The sequence below is a fragment of the Vigna radiata genome, chromosome 5, assembly GCF_000741045.1.
Source record: "Vigna radiata var. radiata cultivar VC1973A chromosome 5, Vradiata_ver6, whole genome shotgun sequence".
NCBI lineage: Eukaryota > Viridiplantae > Streptophyta > Magnoliopsida > Fabales > Fabaceae > Vigna > Vigna radiata.
Window position 1 is genome coordinate 27600323 of NC_028355.1, and position 18882 is coordinate 27619204.

Consider the following 18882-nt stretch of genomic DNA (forward strand, 5'->3'; position numbering starts at 1 on the left):
AAATGATCTCTCTATTATCCTTCTTATTTTCCCTTCAAGCTTTCGTCTACTTATAGCTTTTCTTGAGAGATGACACTTAGACAAAGAGGTTGACTTCATGTAGAGTTGGTAGCCTTTCAGGTGAGAAGTCAAACTCAAGTCTACTTTGTAGAGGTACGTGCTTTGTCGTAGCCTTTAGCAAAATGTAGTTTGTACGATGTGTCAAAGCAGAAGTTTTCAACGGAAACATTTTCAAAATGTTCTTCATCTCTCTCAACATCTTTTTCATAGGTGTAGTGATTCTGATCAAGTCTTTTTGCTTTTGTGATCTACACAAATATCAAGAATAAGGTATACAAATATCGAAACACTGTATCATACATGCATTAAATATTTTGAACATTGATAAACGTTAAGATATGTAGTGTGTTCAAAACAATTTATCATATGTCAACTCTTTAATAAATGTATCGTTTGGTAAAACATTTAACATATGTGATCATCATATGGTGTATGACATTACATGCTTTATCAAAATCTGTTTGTAAATGATAACGTTTAACAATCATTCTTTAGACAATTCATTTCATAAGATGTTTGCTTAATTTAACATTGTTTTTGAATAAAACATGCTTTAAGCTTCAGTATTAACAAATAGATAGATGCTTTTGTTCATAAAACGCTTGCTTGTAAAATTGTTGTTCATTTTGTTGCATATACCGTCTATTAAATGATTCATTAAGAAAAACATTTTCTTTTATTGGACATTGTTTACAAGATTTTGTTTATAAGACGGTATAGTCTAAAAAATGTTGTTATAAGCTTGTCCTTATCTATTAAAAATGTTTCAAAATTTTTTTTTTTCAAATGTTATTTCTTTAAACAATATTTCATACCGAATATTTCGTTTAATGTTTTTATTAAACTTTAAAATCTGAATGACTAAATAGTCTAGTCTCTAAACAATCGTCTTAATGTTAAAATATTACTATGATAAATAAAGTTATTTTAAATTAAGTAATACTATAATGAAAATATTTAATTATCATTTTTCTTTAACTAAACAATCTTTATTTTTCACATATTTTTCTTTTTTCCTCTTTTTAATTCTTTTTTCTTTTCGAATAAAAACTTAAGTAAATATAATTTTTATTTATTTTAAATATTTTAAAAGATATTTTAAGATGTGTTTTTCATTTGAAAAAAAAAATATAATAATTGAAATTAAAAATATAGTTAAAATCATTATATACTAAAAAAGTATTATATAAATAAAAGAAATTCAATCCTACTTATTATTTATTTATTAATTTTAAATTATAACTTTTTAAATAACTTTTCCAATATATAAATTATTCATAAATATTATTATATAATTAAAAATATTACTATTATCATCAAAGACAACTTAATAATTTTTGTTTTATACAAATTTCATTTCCAAATTTGATCACCTCCGATCCAACTCCTCCTAAAAAGCACATTACAGACTTTAATCTCTAAATGACTCAAATTCGATATAAACAAGTGAAGACAACCTTAAACTTTTCGTTCCTCTATTCCTCGCTTGTTGTCGCCCACTTTGCTGCGATATTTGCTTCTGCGTTTTTTCTCCTGAATCTTGGACCTTCGATTTCGCTGCAAACTGGCTATGGACTACGAACCCTACGATAGTAGTGGTGAGTTTCAAGTTTCGTACTTTTCTCCTATCTGTGCCAAAATCTTTAAGACTTGTTTTAATTATAGATTTAGGGCGTTGTTTTTATTCTCACTTGACCCATTTATGTTTTCTTCTTTTTGATGAGTGTGGAGATTTCAATTGGCGCCAAATTGTTGGGTTTCATATGCTTGTGGAATCGGAGTATGTAAAAGCGAGTAACTTTAGAGCAACTGAGCGTGTTTGATTAATGGGTATAGCGCCAACGCTACGTGTTTTGTGGCTTGACCTAAGGGAGAAAAGGATTAGTGTTTTAATTTAATAGGTTTGTTCCATTGTGTGTTCTAGGAAATATTTTTATGACATCGATTGAGGTAAAGAGAAGGTAAATTGGTTAAGGTGGTTTGAGAGCATGTGTGAAGGGGGCCACTGAAAGGACTAGTGAGAAGAGTAAATTGCATGGTTTGTTTGTGAAAAGGGGGAGAGGGATACCTATTAAAGGAAATTTTTATGCGGGATTTCATGGTGAATAATATTCTTGAGAGTTTGGCCTTTAATCAGCCTCACTTAGTGGGATGCAAATTTTTTGTTGTGTTTATTCCACGAAGAAGGTGGAAATATTCATGTCAATTTACTTGTTAGCTTGTCTTCCTATGGACTTTAAAGGAAGAAAAGGGTGCCCTCAGAACCTGGGCATTTTAGTGACTCGAGAGGCACAGGAAAGCAAGCCTTTGCCTCAATTAAGAAACGCATTAGAAAGAAGAAAAGAAAACAGGAAATAATTTGGTTGTTTTGCATTAATGTGCCATGTAAATTTAACTACTTAAATTAAGCCTAACATTTTTTATAAATGTAATAAGATAAAAAATGTCGTATGGAAATGTCTATCCATTTGTTTATAAGGACTTCAATTTTTTTTTTTCTAAATAAAATGTTTATGCTCTTAAGTTCCTTTATTGCCAACTCTTTTATACTCCCTTTGACATCCTCTTTTTTTGGAACTATTTGTACACAATTCTCTATATGATACAGTGTAATGCTGTCATGTATAAGTTGCATTATTCCCATGAGGAAATTTTGGTGCTTTTAATTATTTATCTTCTCCCTTTAGATAGTGTCTCTTATCAGTTAATTGTTATGGTCAGTAATTTAATATTAATGGATTGTGTCATAACTTTTTCGAATTAATAAATGTATGTGTGCTACTATTGATGTTCAGAATTATACTTACAGGCTGTTTCTTGAGAATCAGATAGATATTTCACCAATACCAAAAAAGTCTGGTCGATACCTATTTCAAGGATTCATTTGGCCTCACATGTTATACTTACATTGCATGCATTCACTTGATTGCAGGAACTGATGATGATCTTCCACCAACTCACCAAAACAGAATCCCCAGAGGGGTACATCCTGCAAGGAATGGAAGATCTGCAGGAGCTTCATACCCGATGACATATGGTGAAATTGATATGGAAACTCAAATTCACATGCTTGAGAAGGAAGCATACAGTTCAGTTCTACGAGCCTTTAAAGCTCAAGATGATGCCATTACTTGGGTATATTCTGTCATTTGATTTTCTCGTATGTGATATATTTATAATTTGTGAGATGATTTGATCAGGTTTAAATGAATGCTAAATGGCGTGTATTTCTTCAGGAGAAGGAAAGTTTGATTACAGAACTTAGAAAAGAACTAGGATTATCAAATGAGGAACACAGAGAACTTCTAGGTCATGTTAATGCAGATGATGTAATACAAAATATAAGGTCTGATAAAAGTTTCAAACATGGTTTCTTTCTGAACTATGCTTCAGAAGTGAGATTTCCATTGTTTTTTTCCATATATCCAATTTTATTTTCTTAATCAACACCTTACTGAACATTATTTTAGGGACTGGAGACAGGCAGGAGGCCATCAGCCTAGTATGTTGAATATTGAGCAAGCTATTCATGATTCAATTCCAAGTCCCACTGTCTCTGTATCTCGTAAGAAGCAGAAGATAATGGCATCCACTCCTTTAGAATCTTTTGGTGGACCTTCTCCATTTCACCCCCAACCACCCCTTCAGCCATCTTTGGTTGCAAAACCAGGATCTGTTTCTGGATCCAAGGGCAAGAAGCACAAACCTGTAAGCAAATGATAAATTTTCTTAGTGCTCTTCCTTTCTGTATTGCTTTACTGAGTTTGGGTTTGTCTCCTATGCAGACATGGATTACACTTTTTTGTACTAAGGAATAATAATTAAATAATGTTGCCCTTTACTTGCAGGGCCAAGTATTACTGGGTGTATCTTCAATAAAGAAATACCCTTCATCAGGACTTAGTGGAAGGAATCAAGTACCTAATAGAGCTCCTTCTGGTATTGAAACGGGTGAGCTGGCTAAGGAAGCATCACTGGTTTCACTAGTTGGTAGGAAAGTGCAAACACGATGGCCTGATGACAACAACTTTTATGAAGCTGTTATATCTGACTACAATCGAGCTGATGTACTCACATTCCCCCAATTAACTAAGATTTTGTTTCAGGTAGTATATAGCCGAGATGCCTATGTTTACTTCTAACTTTTCAGGGTCGATATGCTCTGGTATATGACATGGGGACTGCAAATGAAACGTGGGAATGGGTTAATCTGTCAGAGGTATTTCTGCTACTGATTACTGTTGTGAAAGTCTTATGTGTTTATGATTAACACATCATCATCACAATGTTATAGCTATAAAATTATGGTTGAAAACATGTTTGGGTTAAGAAGTTTGAAATGGCAATCAAGCAGTAAGAGAACAGTCAGACATTATTGTTCTCTTCACACCCCCCACCCCTAAAAAGGGTTGCTGATAGTGTTCCATTTCTTCGATAAAAATAAGAGGTTTATAGTCTTCTCTAAAGGTGATAAAGCAAGTATGTTGTGGCATCAAAAGGTTCATCTTTAATCAACTAAAGAACATTTTACCAGTGTTAATATTTTATATTCATAGAAACAAATAGTTTAGCATTGCCAAAACGGTCTATTATATTACTTAGGAATATAAACAGATTCCTTTTTATGTCATGGTATTGTTATTTACATTTTGGGGATATCAATGTTTAATTTAATATCTTTGACTATAGTTATAAAGAGTTTGATAGGGACTTAGGTGTTGACGGGTGCTTAAATCTAGCATCAAGCAGAATGGGATGCATAGTGGAGTTTTAACTCTAGTTCTATCTCCTTAATTGCTATCTTTTAAGGGTGAGTTCTCCAAGACTTGGTACTTATCAATTGGTATCAAAGCTCATTGTCGATGTCTCAAAAAAAAAAGAGCTTCCTAGATAGTGTTATGACTTACGAGGAAATTGAGTGGAGTGTCACGGTGAATGAAAGTTCCCAAGGCATCATCTCGTACAGAAGGTATAGGGACTTGAGTATTATGTGGCACCAAAGTCACACATAAAGTAGTTTGGTATGTTCCATATAGAGTATTTAACTGTTTGGTTCTTTCCCCTTAATGTCATAAAGAAAATAACCTTGTGCTGCTCTTTTTTCTTTTTAGTTTATTTAATTTTTGGCATATGTTGCAATCCTTTCATTTTCAGTATTGAAATAGAGAATGAAAACTGGCTGAAGAGAATTGTATGATGCTTAATACTTCAAAGTTAATGAATGCAGCTATTGATAGTATATGAAATTGAATTTGTTGTCCAACATATTTTACACTTTCGTTTAAGCCCTGAATTGTAGTAGTTATTTGAAAGCACTGCTCTTCCATGTAGCAAATGTACAATACTATGCTGTGCATTGTTAGCACTGCACTGTAATGTCTTTAGCTCATGCAAAAATATTATTGTTACTGCAGATCTCTCCTGAAGATATTCAGTGGGTTGGTGAGGATCCAGGAATCAATCATGGTGGGGGTCTTCGTGGATCTGGTAATGGGATGAGTAGGTCTGTAGGACGTGGCAGTGTTCCAGGAGCTGTAAGAGGTAGGGGAACCACAAAGGGGCAATCCAAAATGGATTTCTTTCCATCACAGAATGGAATTGGAAAGAAGACTCTAGATGATATACACATACTTCACACAGACACGCTAGTGAAGAAGGTTACTGAAAACACTTCAATCAGAATAGTACTCTTTCAGATTGTTTGATCTTATTTGACATATTCAAGTGTCTGATGAACTTGACAGGTAGAGAGGGTATTCAATGCTAATCATCCTGATGCACTTGAAATTGAACAAGTCAAGAAAGTATTAAAGGTAAGGGGGCAGATACATGTGTCAGTGTGCCATTTCATGTATTTTCCTTTAAATGGTGTGTGTTCAGATAATTCATGTGAAATAAACGCAGGATCACGAGCAAGCTCTTATTGATGCAATTGCAAGACTTGCAGATCTTTCTGATGGCGAAAGTGGTACTTTTCTGATTTGATTCCTTTTAGCAATACCATCTGAAAATTGATGAATGGTCTTCTAAATTAGAAATTAGAATAATTTGGACATCAATGACTCTAGTTAGTGCAGATAATTATGAATAAAATACTACTATTTGCATTCTTTCAGCATCATATTTTTTATGATGCTGGCATAATATGGTTTGCAGTCACTTTCAACTTACTTCCATGCTGCATTAAAGGAGTGGCCACAATTTTTGCACTGTGTTCAATCATGTCACTAATTTGTTCTACTAGCAAGTGTGAAGTAAATTATCATATCATATACCAAAAAGAAAAATATTCCATACTTTCTTGCTTCCGTGTTTCTCCTATTCAAACAACCATATCCTATGTATTTATTGATACATTTTTTCTATTAAAAAGGTTATATCATTCTTACTCAAAAATGAAGTGATGAAAAGGCCATATTCTTGATGTTCTTATTGGTTATACAGATGAGGATGGCCACCATTTCGCACATGCTCAACCAATGGAAAGATGATGTGGAAAACCATCTTTGTAAAATGGGAAGAGTTGGCATTATTATAGTCGCAAAAACTTGGAAAATCTGAAGTTCTCTTATGCTATGAAGGTAATTTCCCTGACAGACAACTCTTGTGCATGTCATTTATTTTGACTAGGTTGAAAATTAGGTAGTTTATTAATGATTATTCACTGAGGTTTTAAGATTTGACACAGGATACTCTGATGCTTGTACACAACCATGATAGTGTATAAATTCTTGTATTTGTTGTGTATTATGTATGGATTCACTCTTCTGTTATGTATTACTCTCTGACTTCTATACAAGACCATGTTCATAAATACTCTCAGATCCTTTTTAATTATTTGTCGAAACTTTTGTAAGTGAGTTTGGTTTTGCTAAGGAAAGAATGATATTTTGCACTGAGAATCCACACTTTATGTTGCTACGTTAATATTTTATTTTTTGGATAACTATTTTTATTATTATGAATTATTCTTCATTAAATATGGGAATTAATATGTTTTGAAATTCTAGGAAAGTTCAATTAAGTGGATATTCTCTATTTTTTTTTTTTTGTATTTGTAAGATGTAAGAGAAATAATGAATGAGTGATTATGTAGATCTTCTCTCTCATATCACCATTTAAAAAATACTTTTAACATTCATTTGAAAATAATGCACCAAAAACATACAAGGGCAACAATAATAAGAGTATGAATAGTAGTAATGTTTTACATAATTTAACGTGTTTTGAATTACACAATTTAAAATTATTATTTTGTTAATATTGTTGAACAATTGAAATCGAGAAAAATTTAAGAACGCATTATGAATTATATAATATAGAAAAATATTTTAATTGTATAATTAAAATTATATTACTAAATCTAAAATAAGATCTGGACTAGTATACGTAATATTGACTTTGGGTAATTTCTTTTAGCACCTTTATGCCTTTTCTTCCTGCACCTTCATAGGTGTAGAAAAAAAAATCCCAATAATCCATGGGTTGAAAACATTTTAGATCCTGCAATTTGGAATTTAAAAATATGGTTTTTTACTAAAATTGAAATATTATAAAAAAAATTGTCTAAACGTTCTAGTAATTAAAGATTCCATTTATGTAATAATGTGTATTAAATTATTTATTCACTACAAAAATGATGGTTATAAATATCTAAGTTGAACTAAATTTGGCAATTAGTGTTGACATAGTGGTAAAAAGTTTGGAAAAAGACATGAATTTTTAAATTCCGTCTTTAGGATTATTTTTGTACACTGGATTTTGCAATAGTGTCTAAGTTCTCTTATGATTAATAATATTTTATTTATGAGTTTATCTTCAATGTATAATTTTCATCAGAAGTTTGAAACATTGATAATTTCAAATTCAAACGCTTATTAGTGTGTACCAATCGATGGTTTTTAATTGAAGTGGCCTTCATAATTACTGAAATTGCGAGAAATTACGAATAAAAATTAATAAGTGGTAGCTGTATGGAGAGAAGAAAAAGGATTAAACATATTCTCCATAGTTTTTAGAAAAAGAAAAATACGAAAGGTATTAAAATTAAAGTTTAATCATTTAGAACATTTCTATTTCTGTATAATTTTCTCAGTTAGGTCTTCGCATTATAAAATTTCTCAATTATGTCTTTAAATGTGAAAAATTAAATCAATTAAGTGTTTGTCGTTAATTTGAGTAAACGACGTTAAAATTAAGGGTGCGGAATGATACTTTAACTAATACTTTGATATCTCTAAATATATTCTTTTACTCAAATATATGTCAATTTTCTTTAAAATCAAATAATGTTAACCCTTAACCACATTTTTTAAAATCAAATATATGTCAATTTTCTTTTTCCTTTATTTTATTTGGTTTTGTGAGATTTGAATTTTTTTTAAGAGTGTGATGCTTTTATATTAGGTTCTTATATCAGAGAATTTATTTAAAAACTAAAATTACATTTATCTTTGGTTTTATCAAGGTAGTATTTTCTTCGTACTTCATCTAATTTATTAAAATAAAATATTATTACAAAATATTTAATTTTGTTAAAATAAAATATTCCTATTAAATATTTACGTGGGTTCCCACATATTTGAATCCATTGTCACAACTTCTCACTCCTCGTTTGCTTTCTATAGCTGCTCCATCTTTTCTTTATGAAACCGCTCATCTTTTGACTTCTTCCTTGTAGTCAGGTTTTAATAGTAAGTGAAGTTGAGATCGAGTTTTATCAAGTTTCGTTTACTTGAATTTAGATCTATTCATTCTTCTGTTAAAAATCTGCTTTCCATCCATTTACATTTTAATAGTCTCTTTATAGTCTTACTTTTGCTATTCTGTTGTTAACATTTTTGTTTTACATTTCTTACTTTTTCAAAGTGAAACATAAAGTAGAAAATTCGTGAATAATAAGACCTGAGGCATATGTGAAGTGGAGATTTAGTTTGGATGAAGATGTGGCCCTATTAAGAGCTAGAGAGTGGTTGTTTGATTCAAATCTTATCCAAGAGGCTTTTGGGGGAACAAAGAAGAAAGACAAGGGTGGAATGGATGAGCTTTTGACAAATGACAGTGGGATTCTAGATCGAGAGATTACATTATCAAATTTTAAATTTAAAATATGGGAGAGGTACAAATTCCAAACATATAGAGACACACAACATACGTTTTCTACTACTAGTATAAAATAAAAATATAACACATTTATAACTTTATTAATTAGATACACGCAATATTGGTAATTGTATGAAAAATAAAAACGGTGAGTATTAAAATGATAGTTACCCTTTGGTTTAATAAGTTCGGAGGTCCTTATATTTGAGGGTTTGTTTCAATTGGGTCCTCCAATTTTGGAAGTGATCAATTGGGTCTCTGATTTGATCAATTTAATTCAATAAGAGTCTTTCCGTTAAATGCAGTTAACGACATTAACTTTTTTTACATGTGTGAAACTGAGACATCTAAGTGGCACCGTTGGACTGTGTAAGTCAATAATTTAATATGTTTAGTTTAAATAATATTAAATATAGGTTTGTAAGTGGGAAGAGTGGTGGGAAGAGGAAGTGGAAATGGCGACGACAACTTACTTCTTGTGTCCGTCTCCGACGAGTTTCAAAGGCACTGAGATGCCGATAGCAAGATTCAGATGCTGCAGCAACAGCAACGACAACAACAACAGTGTCTCGCTCAATACTCGAACGGAGCCCGAACCCGTAACCACATTCATTAAAGCGTTTGCTCCTGCCACTGTCGCCAATCTCGGTCTCGGCTTCGACTTCCTAAGTTGCGCCGTCGATGGGATGGGGGACATTGTCTCTGTCAGGGTCGACCCACAGGTTCACCCAGGCGAGATACGCATCTCCGACATCACCGGCCACGCTCCCGATAAGCTCAGCAAAAACCCTCTTTGGAACTGCATTGGCATCGCCGCCATCGAAGTCATGAAAATGCTCTCCATTCGATCCGTCAGCCTCTCGCTCTCCCTACAGAAGGGCTTGCCTTTGGGAAGCGGTCCGGGATCGAAAGGTTTCTTTGAATCGGGTCTCTGTGTGATGATTGTTGGTCCTTTGCTTTTTTTGATTGCAGGTGGTCGTGCGATGGAGGATGATGCGATTTTGAGTTTTGTCACCATGTTGCTGGAAAGGTGGTCGTGGTGGCAATGCGACATGGTGGTGCTTTGTGGTGCGACGCCGATTTGGGCTGATGATGCGCACAGATGGGTTCGATTTTGGGTTCCTCTGGATTTGCAGATCTGGCGCAGAAGAATGGCGATCCTGGACAACTCTGCGACAACGGCTTGGCGAGTGATTTGTGAGGATGGAGGCGCATGGATGTTGGGTGATGGTGGCTACCGGCGATGGCGGCGTGGTCGCTTATGGCGTGGTCACGCGATGATGATGAATCCCCCAACCATTCTTTAGATCTGGAAAGTACATGTGTCGAATCATCGTGATGCTATCAAACCCACTTCATTGTTGTTTGATTCTTTTCTTGTTTTGATTTCTTATGCCAGCAAAGTCAGTGATCAAATCCGATGACCCAAATTGGTTTTTCTTCAGTTCTGTGGATCACTTGGAAGGATTATGATTTGTTGCTGTTGTTGGGTGTTGTTTAGATATGTTTTGTCATAACACTATGAATCCCATGTTTTTAATTTCGTCAGTCTCTGGTCATGACCTAATTTTCTCCATTTGGCCTTGTTTTGATGATGACGAAAGAGGCATTTGGAGCTTCTGGAGGTGGCGTTGTTGCTCTTCCAAACCGACAACATCTTCCCAATCGCCGATGAAGGTCACACCACCAACACTAGCCGGAACAACGAAATCTACAGTTGTTTGGGATCTCGCCATGGAAGCAGATTTCGTCTCTAACAGAAACTCATGGGTGTTATATTCTGAATAAAATCACCGGAATTGACCTTCGTTTGTCCATGAAGACCATAACTAAACCCAATAAAATGAACTCATATCCACAAATTTTCATCCTTTTTCTCTAACATACAGAAACCAATTCAAAAGCCCAAAACAAACCCATTCCTCCTAACAACAGGCTTAACAAAAATGAGAGATGGGAGGCACGAGAGGTGCGCCAGACAATTGGATTGAGGGATGGGCGTGGATGTAGATGTTGAAAAAGTGGGTGTGGAAGGGTGAGAAGATTTCCTAGAGAGGAGAGAAGGTGAGGAAGAGGAAGGGGGTGAAGGTTTCCACACGATAATATTTTACTATGCCACGTGTGATTAAATGCCAGATCACCATGTTATAAGACAAAAAATTTAACACGGTCTACTAAAATTAACGGAAAGACTCTTATTGAATCAAATTGACCAAATTAGGAACCCAATTGATCACTTTCAAAATTGAAAGACCCAATTGAAACAAACCCTCAAATATAAGGACCTCCAAACCTATTAAACCTTACCCTTTTAAGGGGTTATGTTATCTATAACTTTAAATTTGATCAATGATATGGAGGTATATGAAAAAGTTTCTTAGTTTCCAGTTGAAAAACGTTGAATTGGACACAGAATGCTATATACGTGGTGGAATGGACTGGTTGCATCAATTGGGGAGTAAAAAGTAAGTGGTGATCAAAACGAGCACATGCACCTGGCACTGATTATGCTTTCCTGTTAAACCAAAAAATCAAGAAAAGCAGTCCGCGGAAGGACAATGTTGTTTTGTTACAAGGTTTACCAAATCAAAATACTGTTACATGTACCGGCCAACTGACTACAAGCTACAGCTGATCAATAAATTAGCAGTATAAAACAAAAAAAGAAACCCGTGCTTTGAAGATAAAATAATAATAATAATAATAATAATAAATAATAATAATATACAGAGAAAGGAAAAGAGAGACTAACTATGAAACTTGAATCATTTCTTGGAACGTTTCTTGGGTCGCTTATCTTTGCCAGCACTAGCACTATTTTCCCTCCCACGCTTTGAATTTCCTGCATTTGTCTCTGCTGCTTTCTTTGGAGGTCTACCAACACTCCTCTTCGACTGAGAGCTGTTCTCAATGTTCTTATTATTCCTTTTATCCGCAGACCCTCCAACGCTATGCCTTGATGCCCTTTCTTTCCCTTTATCCCCCTTTACATTATTCGCCATTTTCTTCTGCTCTTTGGCACCAACACCACCACCTCCACCTCCCTTGCTGCTGCTACTACTTCCTCCTCCACCTCCACCACCACCTTTCACTGCGTCCACTGAAGTATTTCGCTTTATCCGTTTCAAGAAATCTGCAGCAGCACTCCTCTTCTTGTCTGCCCCTCCCTCTGCTTTACTCTTCTCTGGTTTAAGACTCTCCGATGGCTTGTTACCCGAGGACCCCGCTTTAGGAGTGGAGTTAGAGGAAAGTTTCTTATTGTTGAGGTTCTTGTTGCTCCTTCTCAGGCTTCTCACTCCAGTCACAGGCTTCTCCTTGGCCTTGGGGGGCTCTTCTTCGTCTGTATCAGAACAAGGTTTCGTAGGAGGTTTTGAATCAGAAGGTGCCCTTTCTTTCTTGTCGTTGAAGATAGGTTGCTCATTCTTTTGGCCAAAACTGGTCGAGGAAGGTTTCGCTGACATTGAACTGCGTTTGCGGCAAACCAATATGGGACCAGAGGCTTTGTTCTTGGACAAGAGAGAATCAGGTTTGGCTAGTGGTATGTTTGGAGGGAGTGAATCGCTCTTCCGGGGGATAGGGTCGGATTGTGCTTGGGTGTGGTTCTTCATCTCGGTGGTGACAAGGCGGTGCAGCTGCCGCGCCGCCTGTGACTCCGGAGAGTCATGGGGGAAGATGACGGTGGCGTTGGTGAACAGGAGGAGGAGGTCGCGGAAGAATGCACTAGTGCATGAGAAATACTGACCTTTCTGGATTCTTAATTGTATGGTTTCCATGTCCATTGGCTGTTTCACTATGTCTTTGTATCTGTCCGACTCCAGCTGCCACAAGAGACCACACCAAAATATGTTCACTAAATTTTCATAATTGCACGAACCTACATCTAATATCCATTCAAGGATAAATTTTAAACATGCGAAATCATCGGGCTTTTCGTGCACATGTACAAATACTTATTTTTTTTATAGCACACGTGTACATATAATGTCCACTCAGGAAAGATATATGAGTTTCTAAGGTCAGATTAAAAATTGAATTATTATAAAATAGATAAAAGAGTTTAGTACTTGCAATTAACTTTTGGGATATATTTAGCAATAAAAAGATCTTTAAAATAACCATGAGAGAGCGCACACATCTATGACCGCGCTTTTGCTGTTTCAACGTGAAAGGACTAGCACAGGAACAACCAGGGAAAGAGCACAAAAAGCTACCGCACATTCGTATTTCCACTACCGTACAGATTTTCTTTTTTATTATCAAATCCAAACATTAACAGCTTAGTGCCAATTCGGTAACATTCCCATCCCGTCCAATCTAGACATTCCATGAGACAAAGAACATTAAATTCATTACATCTTTTTAATGAAATACTAATCATAATTATATTATTATATTAACTTACTTGATATTTACATTTTTATATAACAGTCATCTATATCCACTTTTTATCATCATCATTAAAAAATATTAAAAATAAATACTTTTTATGATTTTATTCTACGCAATTAATTAAGTTTAAAAATAATTACACAATTTAACGAGGAAAATAATAAATTTATTCATAAGTATAATTTTATTATATATAATTCATTAAAATTTAAAAGTAATTATAAAATTTAAAAAGTAAAATAATAAAATAATTTACATTAATAAGGGTATTAATAGTAATAAAGATAAAATAGGTAAAAACATGTAGACAAAAAAATTGTTATGAGGCAGTTACAAAACTAATAATATCTATTAATAGGTATGGATGCATTCTAAATGGATAAATAAATATCATTACAAAAATATTACTATGTCTGTCGAAATTCCTTATTCATAAATATATAATTAAGGAAAATTGATGTTTAGAAAGGGAAAAAAAAAGTAAACAGTGAATGAAAAATGCAAATAACTTGCAATAAACACAAAATCAGAAAGTATCCAAATTTAATATTCAGGGTAGACACAGTTGGATGACAACGACTCTTGAACAAATACGTCATCGCCGAGAAGGATGGGCGCAAGAAAAGGGACGAAAAAGAAAAGTTTAACAAAAAATAATAATTAAAAATAAACTTGGTCTTGGTCAACTTTTTTATTTTGGGTCGTAGTGAATAGGATTTAGCCCAAAAAACTTTCTAATAGTGGGCTTAGGTGGATTCGCTCTAAAATAATTTGTGAGCTCGTTACATGTAGCTGCACTCAAATACTGGGCTCACAAAACTGCATATGATAATATTGATCCTTACTTTCTTTCCAGCATTTAGGGTAAAATAAAATAATCTTCTCGTGGGAGAAAATTAAATTGGCCCTATTGATTCTATTTTGGCCATGGGATAATGAGATGTTATAATAAACATCTTCCAAATTAAAAGACTTGCATGTTTCACATTGAGACACTTTGACGCATATGAGAGACCCGACAGATTATTCTTCCCTTGTTCGTAATAATGGATGAGTGTACAAAGAAATTGATAAAATTATTTATCCAAATAATGTAATTAATTTTACCTTCTGACATATTAATGATATTAAAAATTGATCTCTTTCTTAAAACAAGTGCCATGAAACAATACAAACACGGCCATGTGTCATGCTTATCTACCATTTTCGGCCGTGGAAAACCATCAAATCTTTAACTTCACTTTAGTCCTAGAAAAAGAAACTAGAAATGGATCCTCTCATTCGTTTTTCTCTTTATGATGGAACTCAATATATTATATATATATATATATATATATATATTCAATTTTTATTATCGATTCGCTCTTTTTATTCACAAATTCCATACCCATTAAAAACCAATCTGTTTCAAAAGTGGTCCCTTCCGTTGGACAGTCACGATTTTAAAACCTCTTGCTTGCAATTAAATTTTACTTATTTAAAAAAATGTATACTTAATTGCTTTTAGTTAATTATTATTGTAGGAAACATTTTGTATATATTCAACGTGCATGCATGTATTAAAAAAAAGTAATTTGTTTTAATAATAAAAGAATGAAAGATTATTATTATTATTATTTAAAATTTGAAAAAAAAGTGAATTACCAGTTTTATCCACAGAAAGAAGTAGATGGAATACCTGGCTCTCAAGACGACTCTCGATTAATGAACTGTGTTCATGTCCCTTGATTAACTCCAAAATACCAACCAACGGTTCTGATTTAAGCATCGTTACCTCTTCATTCTCCGGCAGTGTAGAAGTGTCACCTCCGCGACCGTCGCCACCGGAAACATCTTTTCTACGACGCGTCTTCCTCTTCCTCGTCAAGCTAGCTGAGCTCTGCACTTCGCTGCTCTCTCTCGTCCCTCCCTCCCCGGAGTGAGCCACTGAGTCGTGCAACTCAGACGAGTCATCATCCTGCTCCACCTTTCTCTCGTCACTAGGAGGCACCGACTCACACGTTGGCACCTTCGCCAAGGCATCGTAGCTACCATTATTCGATTCCTCCCCAACCGGTTTTCCCTTCCTTGCAACCGGGTCCACTTCTTTTGAACCGGTCTGAACCGGATCCGGTTCGACTCTTAACTTTGCATCACCTTCTCCGGTTTTATCAAACCTCGAACCGGTCGAGTTAGACTCGTTAACTGATTGATTCTCCCGGTCCGATTCGTCGCCCGCTGTTGGCAACAGCTTGTCAGCGTTTGCGGTTCTCTCCGGTCCGGAATTAGCCGGTCCAACCTCTTCGACTTCTCCGCCGGTTTTGTCGTTTTCCGGCCGCACTTCGCCGGGAACCGCCAGATCTGGTTTCTGGACGTCTTTACCGTCATTCTCTTTCGCTTTCTCCTCCTCCAGCCTCTTCACCTCCAACTGCAGCGACCTTGGTATAAAAAAAACGAACCATTAAAAAAAACAAAAATTAAAGAAAAAGGTAAAATTAGATCTAAAACCTAAAAAGAATAAAATAATATCAAGAGAATTTCGGAGATTTACAGAATGGAATCGTCGCGCCGCTGGACCTCGCGGCGGAGCTCGGCGACACGGAGTTTACGCAATTCGTCCAGCCACGGGACGTGATCGGAGTTGTCCCCGGCGGCTTCGGCGTCCTGTTGCGGCGGCGTAAGACCGTCGTTGCATTGGTCGGCGAATCGGCGGCTGAGATCGTGAAATTTCTGCTCGCAGTGGCGCGCCGTGGCGAGGAGGCGCGTGGCCCGCGACTGAACCTCCATGGCGACGGTGTCCCAGTCCTTGAATCCATGGCGGTTGACAGCGAAGGCTAGCAACAACTCCTCCCACGTGCCCCACACCTGGTTATTGTTTTGGTTTTGGTTGTTTTCTCTGTCAGGTTCTGCCTCTCCCTTGTGGTTTTGGTGGTTTTCCATACGCTAGGAGAAAGAAGAAGAAGAAAAAAGAAAAATATGTTGTGGTTTAACCATAAACTGGCTCCTCTTCAAATCCAATATCTTAATTATTATTTTTTAAAATAATATTTATTTTGAGAAACTAAATTAACTTTAATTAAATAAAATTAAAAGCAGTGATTAGGGTTTTTTCTGCTTTTTCCATGGCTTAAGGCTCCTAACAAATCCTTTCTATGGAATTCATGATGCCATGGCTTGGGGGCTGGGGTTTTGGGCGAGGTGCTGCTGCTGTAGTGTTTTGTGTGTGAAGGTTCCAGATTATAAATTCTAACGTACCAAACTAACACTGTGCACTAACGTCTTCGGTTCCACGCCTCTTTCTTATCCAATGAAGCACTGAATTCAATTTTCCTTTCTACTTTCCACACTCACCCTTCAAATTGAATCGCCAATTTCTCCCCCCTCCTTGTGCTTCGGCTTCTCTTCCAAATTGGACTCTTGACCCGCTTTTCGTTTTTCTTCTACCTTCTCTACTGTTCACTGGCCCAATGTTAAGGGTCTAAAAGCCCTGTTCTAATTTAACTAAAACACCAATATATATATATATATATATATATATATATATATATATATATATATATATATATATATTTATTTATTAATTTTCCATCTATAATTAGTATACATAGTTCACTTTAAAACTAAGTTGGTTACTTAACAAAATAATTGTACCAGTGTTTAAAGTTTTCCTATAGTTCCTATTTTCAATTGTGTGATGTAATTAATGGAAAATTTAGGACTCACTAAATGTAAACGGAGTCACTTAAAATTATGATAAAAAACACATCTTAAAAAACAGTAATTTATAATTTTGATTTTGCTTTTCCAATTGCAAAAGACAATGAATGTTTCATAAAAAATCTTTTCCTTTTCCATCTTTGTCCTTTCTTTTCTTAATTTCAGCAAATATTATAATATATTAATTTAATTTTTTAATTCTAAAATTTAAAAAATCTATATCACACACGTTTTTTTTATATGTGTCAGTGTCATCAAGCCACGTCACACATTAATTGATCTATTTGATGAAATTGATAGAAAAGACATATTTACATCAAATCAACAAAAATAATGACCTAATTGAGACGCTAAAAAAATAAGGAACTTTTTTGAAATTTTGGACAAAAATAAAAATCTATTGAGACATTAAACTAATATTATATCATGCCATGAAACTTTTGAATGATAACTTGAAAAGGAAGTGGTGTAAGCAATGTTTTTTGTTCAAAATATAAATACATTATTTTAACTAAAAATTAAATATGGTTCTAAATTTTGTTTATTAACAAAAGTTCAATTTATATTATTATATTTTTGTTTAGGATTTTATAAATATAAAAAAATATTATTGATTTTAGCAGTTAGTTCATTATTATAAAAATCAATATATATATATATATATATATATATATATGATTATTGGTTATATTATTAAAAATTAAATATAAATCAATAATCAAGTATTAGTTATATCAATGGATTAATTTTATATTTTAAAATTCTTAATCAGTCTTCTCTCTTATCTATACATGTATACTTTCAAATTAACTAATTATATATTTGAGAAGTGTTTTTCAATATTACTCCAAAATATAAAATGATATATATTGAACATTTTTTGTTTGGAAAACTTATTAATTGAGTATTACAGTTGATACATTTATTAAAATTTTATTGTAATAGTTTAATTTTTTTCTATAATCCAGTGTTAGTTGTAAATCTAATGAAAAAAAAAACAATAAACACTAACCTACCGTCATTCGCACTGTTATTAGAATCTTTTAATACGTTTTTCAATTTTAAATTTTCACTCTTATAAATTTTGATAGTATATTATATTATAGAAGTTAGTTTATTATTATAAAAATCAATGGTTAAATATATTTTTAATCCCTTAACTTTTAATAAAAATTAGAATTAGTCTCTCTTCAAAACTTTGGCCTAATTTAATCCTCCAACTTTAGAAATGTAAATGTACGAATTTAGTCCTTTTAACCAAATTTTGTTAATTTTATTTGATGTTTCGAACGCATTTTTCAGTTAACATTAAAGTAAAAATGTATCAAACCGTGTAAACAACCCAAATGGTATCGTTAAACGTGCTTGAAACATCAAATAAATCTAACAAAATTTAGTTAAAAGAACTAAATTCATACATTTCTAAAATTAGAGGACTAAAGAGAGACTAATTCTAATTTTCACTAAAAATTAAAGGATCAAAAACATATTTAACCCATATATATATATATAATTGATTATTGGTTATATTATTAAAAATTAAATATAATCAATAATCAAGTTGGTTATATCAATAGATTAACTTTATATCTTGAAAAGTCTTAATCAGTCTTCTCTTTTATCTATACTTATACA

At 33.8% G+C, this 18882-nt stretch overlaps 3 protein-coding genes across 6 annotated transcripts; 2 read left to right on the forward strand and 1 right to left on the reverse strand.

Moving 5' to 3' along the window:
* The first annotated feature begins 1454 nt into the window (after nucleotides 1-1454).
* LOC106762855 (protein EMSY-LIKE 3) lies at nucleotides 1455-6876 on the forward strand. 4 transcript variants are annotated; one of them, XR_002667972.1, is made up of 11 exons: nucleotides 1456-1658; nucleotides 2993-3195; nucleotides 3297-3406; nucleotides 3531-3768; nucleotides 3909-4127; nucleotides 4211-4279; nucleotides 5475-5717; nucleotides 5805-5873; nucleotides 5965-6028; nucleotides 6505-6641; nucleotides 6738-6876. XR_002667972.1 is itself a non-coding variant. In XM_014646945.2 (10 exons), the coding sequence occupies exons 1-10, from the start codon at nucleotides 1631-1633 to the stop codon at nucleotides 6549-6551; spliced, it is 1290 nt and encodes a 429-aa protein (XP_014502431.1). In that variant the 5' UTR covers nucleotides 1456-1630; the 3' UTR covers nucleotides 6552-6876. The 4 variants fall into 4 exon arrangements, 2 of the variants coding, with proteins under 2 accessions (XP_022637002.1, XP_014502431.1); XR_001375841.2 differs by having other exon boundaries at nucleotides 6749-6876; XM_014646945.2 differs by having other exon boundaries at nucleotides 6505-6876.
* Nucleotides 6877-8955: 2079 nt separating this feature from the next.
* Nucleotides 8956-11516, forward strand: LOC111241696 (homoserine kinase-like). Its single transcript, XM_022781283.1, has one exon. It carries the CDS (start codon nucleotides 9618-9620, stop codon nucleotides 10467-10469), a length of 852 nt encoding a protein of 283 aa, XP_022637004.1. The 5' UTR covers nucleotides 8956-9617; the 3' UTR covers nucleotides 10470-11516.
* A 136-nt stretch (nucleotides 11517-11652) lies between these two features.
* On the reverse strand, nucleotides 11653-16951 carry LOC106762478. Its single transcript, XM_014646419.2, has 3 exons — nucleotides 16082-16951; nucleotides 15230-15968; nucleotides 11653-12980 (listed from the first exon to the last, which is right to left on the reverse strand). Exons 1-3 carry the CDS (start codon nucleotides 16468-16470, stop codon nucleotides 11928-11930), a joined length of 2181 nt encoding a protein of 726 aa, XP_014501905.1. The 5' UTR covers nucleotides 16471-16951; the 3' UTR covers nucleotides 11653-11927.
* Between the last annotated feature and the right edge of the window lie 1931 nt (nucleotides 16952-18882).

What these genes read in the sequence shown, in the direction of transcription:
- LOC106762855 (XM_014646945.2), top strand. Translation starts at nt 1,631, where the DNA reads ATGGACTACGAACCCTACGATAGTAGTG. An exon ending in AAGATGATGCCATTACTTGG is followed by an intron (nt 3,196 to 3,296) that starts GTATATTCTGTC and finishes GTATTTCTTCAG; the next exon opens with GAGAAGGAAAGTTTGATTAC. An exon ending in AATGGGTTAATCTGTCAGAG is followed by an intron (nt 4,280 to 5,474) that starts GTATTTCTGCTA and finishes TTGTTACTGCAG; the next exon opens with ATCTCTCCTGAAGATATTCA.
- LOC111241696 (XM_022781283.1), top strand. Translation starts at nt 9,618, where the DNA reads ATGGCGACGACAACTTACTTCTTGTGTCCGTCTCCGACGAGTTTCAAA.
- LOC106762478 (XM_014646419.2), bottom strand. Translation starts at nt 16,470, where the DNA reads ATGGAAAACCACCAAAACCACAAGGGAGAGGCAGAACCTGACAGAGAA. An exon ending in CGGCGCGACGATTCCATTCT is followed by an intron (nt 15,969 to 16,081) that starts GTAAATCTCCGA and finishes TTTTATACCAAG; the next exon opens with GTCGCTGCAGTTGGAGGTGA. An exon ending in AGAGTCGTCTTGAGAGCCAG is followed by an intron (nt 12,981 to 15,229) that starts GTATTCCATCTA and finishes CTCTTGTGGCAG; the next exon opens with CTGGAGTCGGACAGATACAA.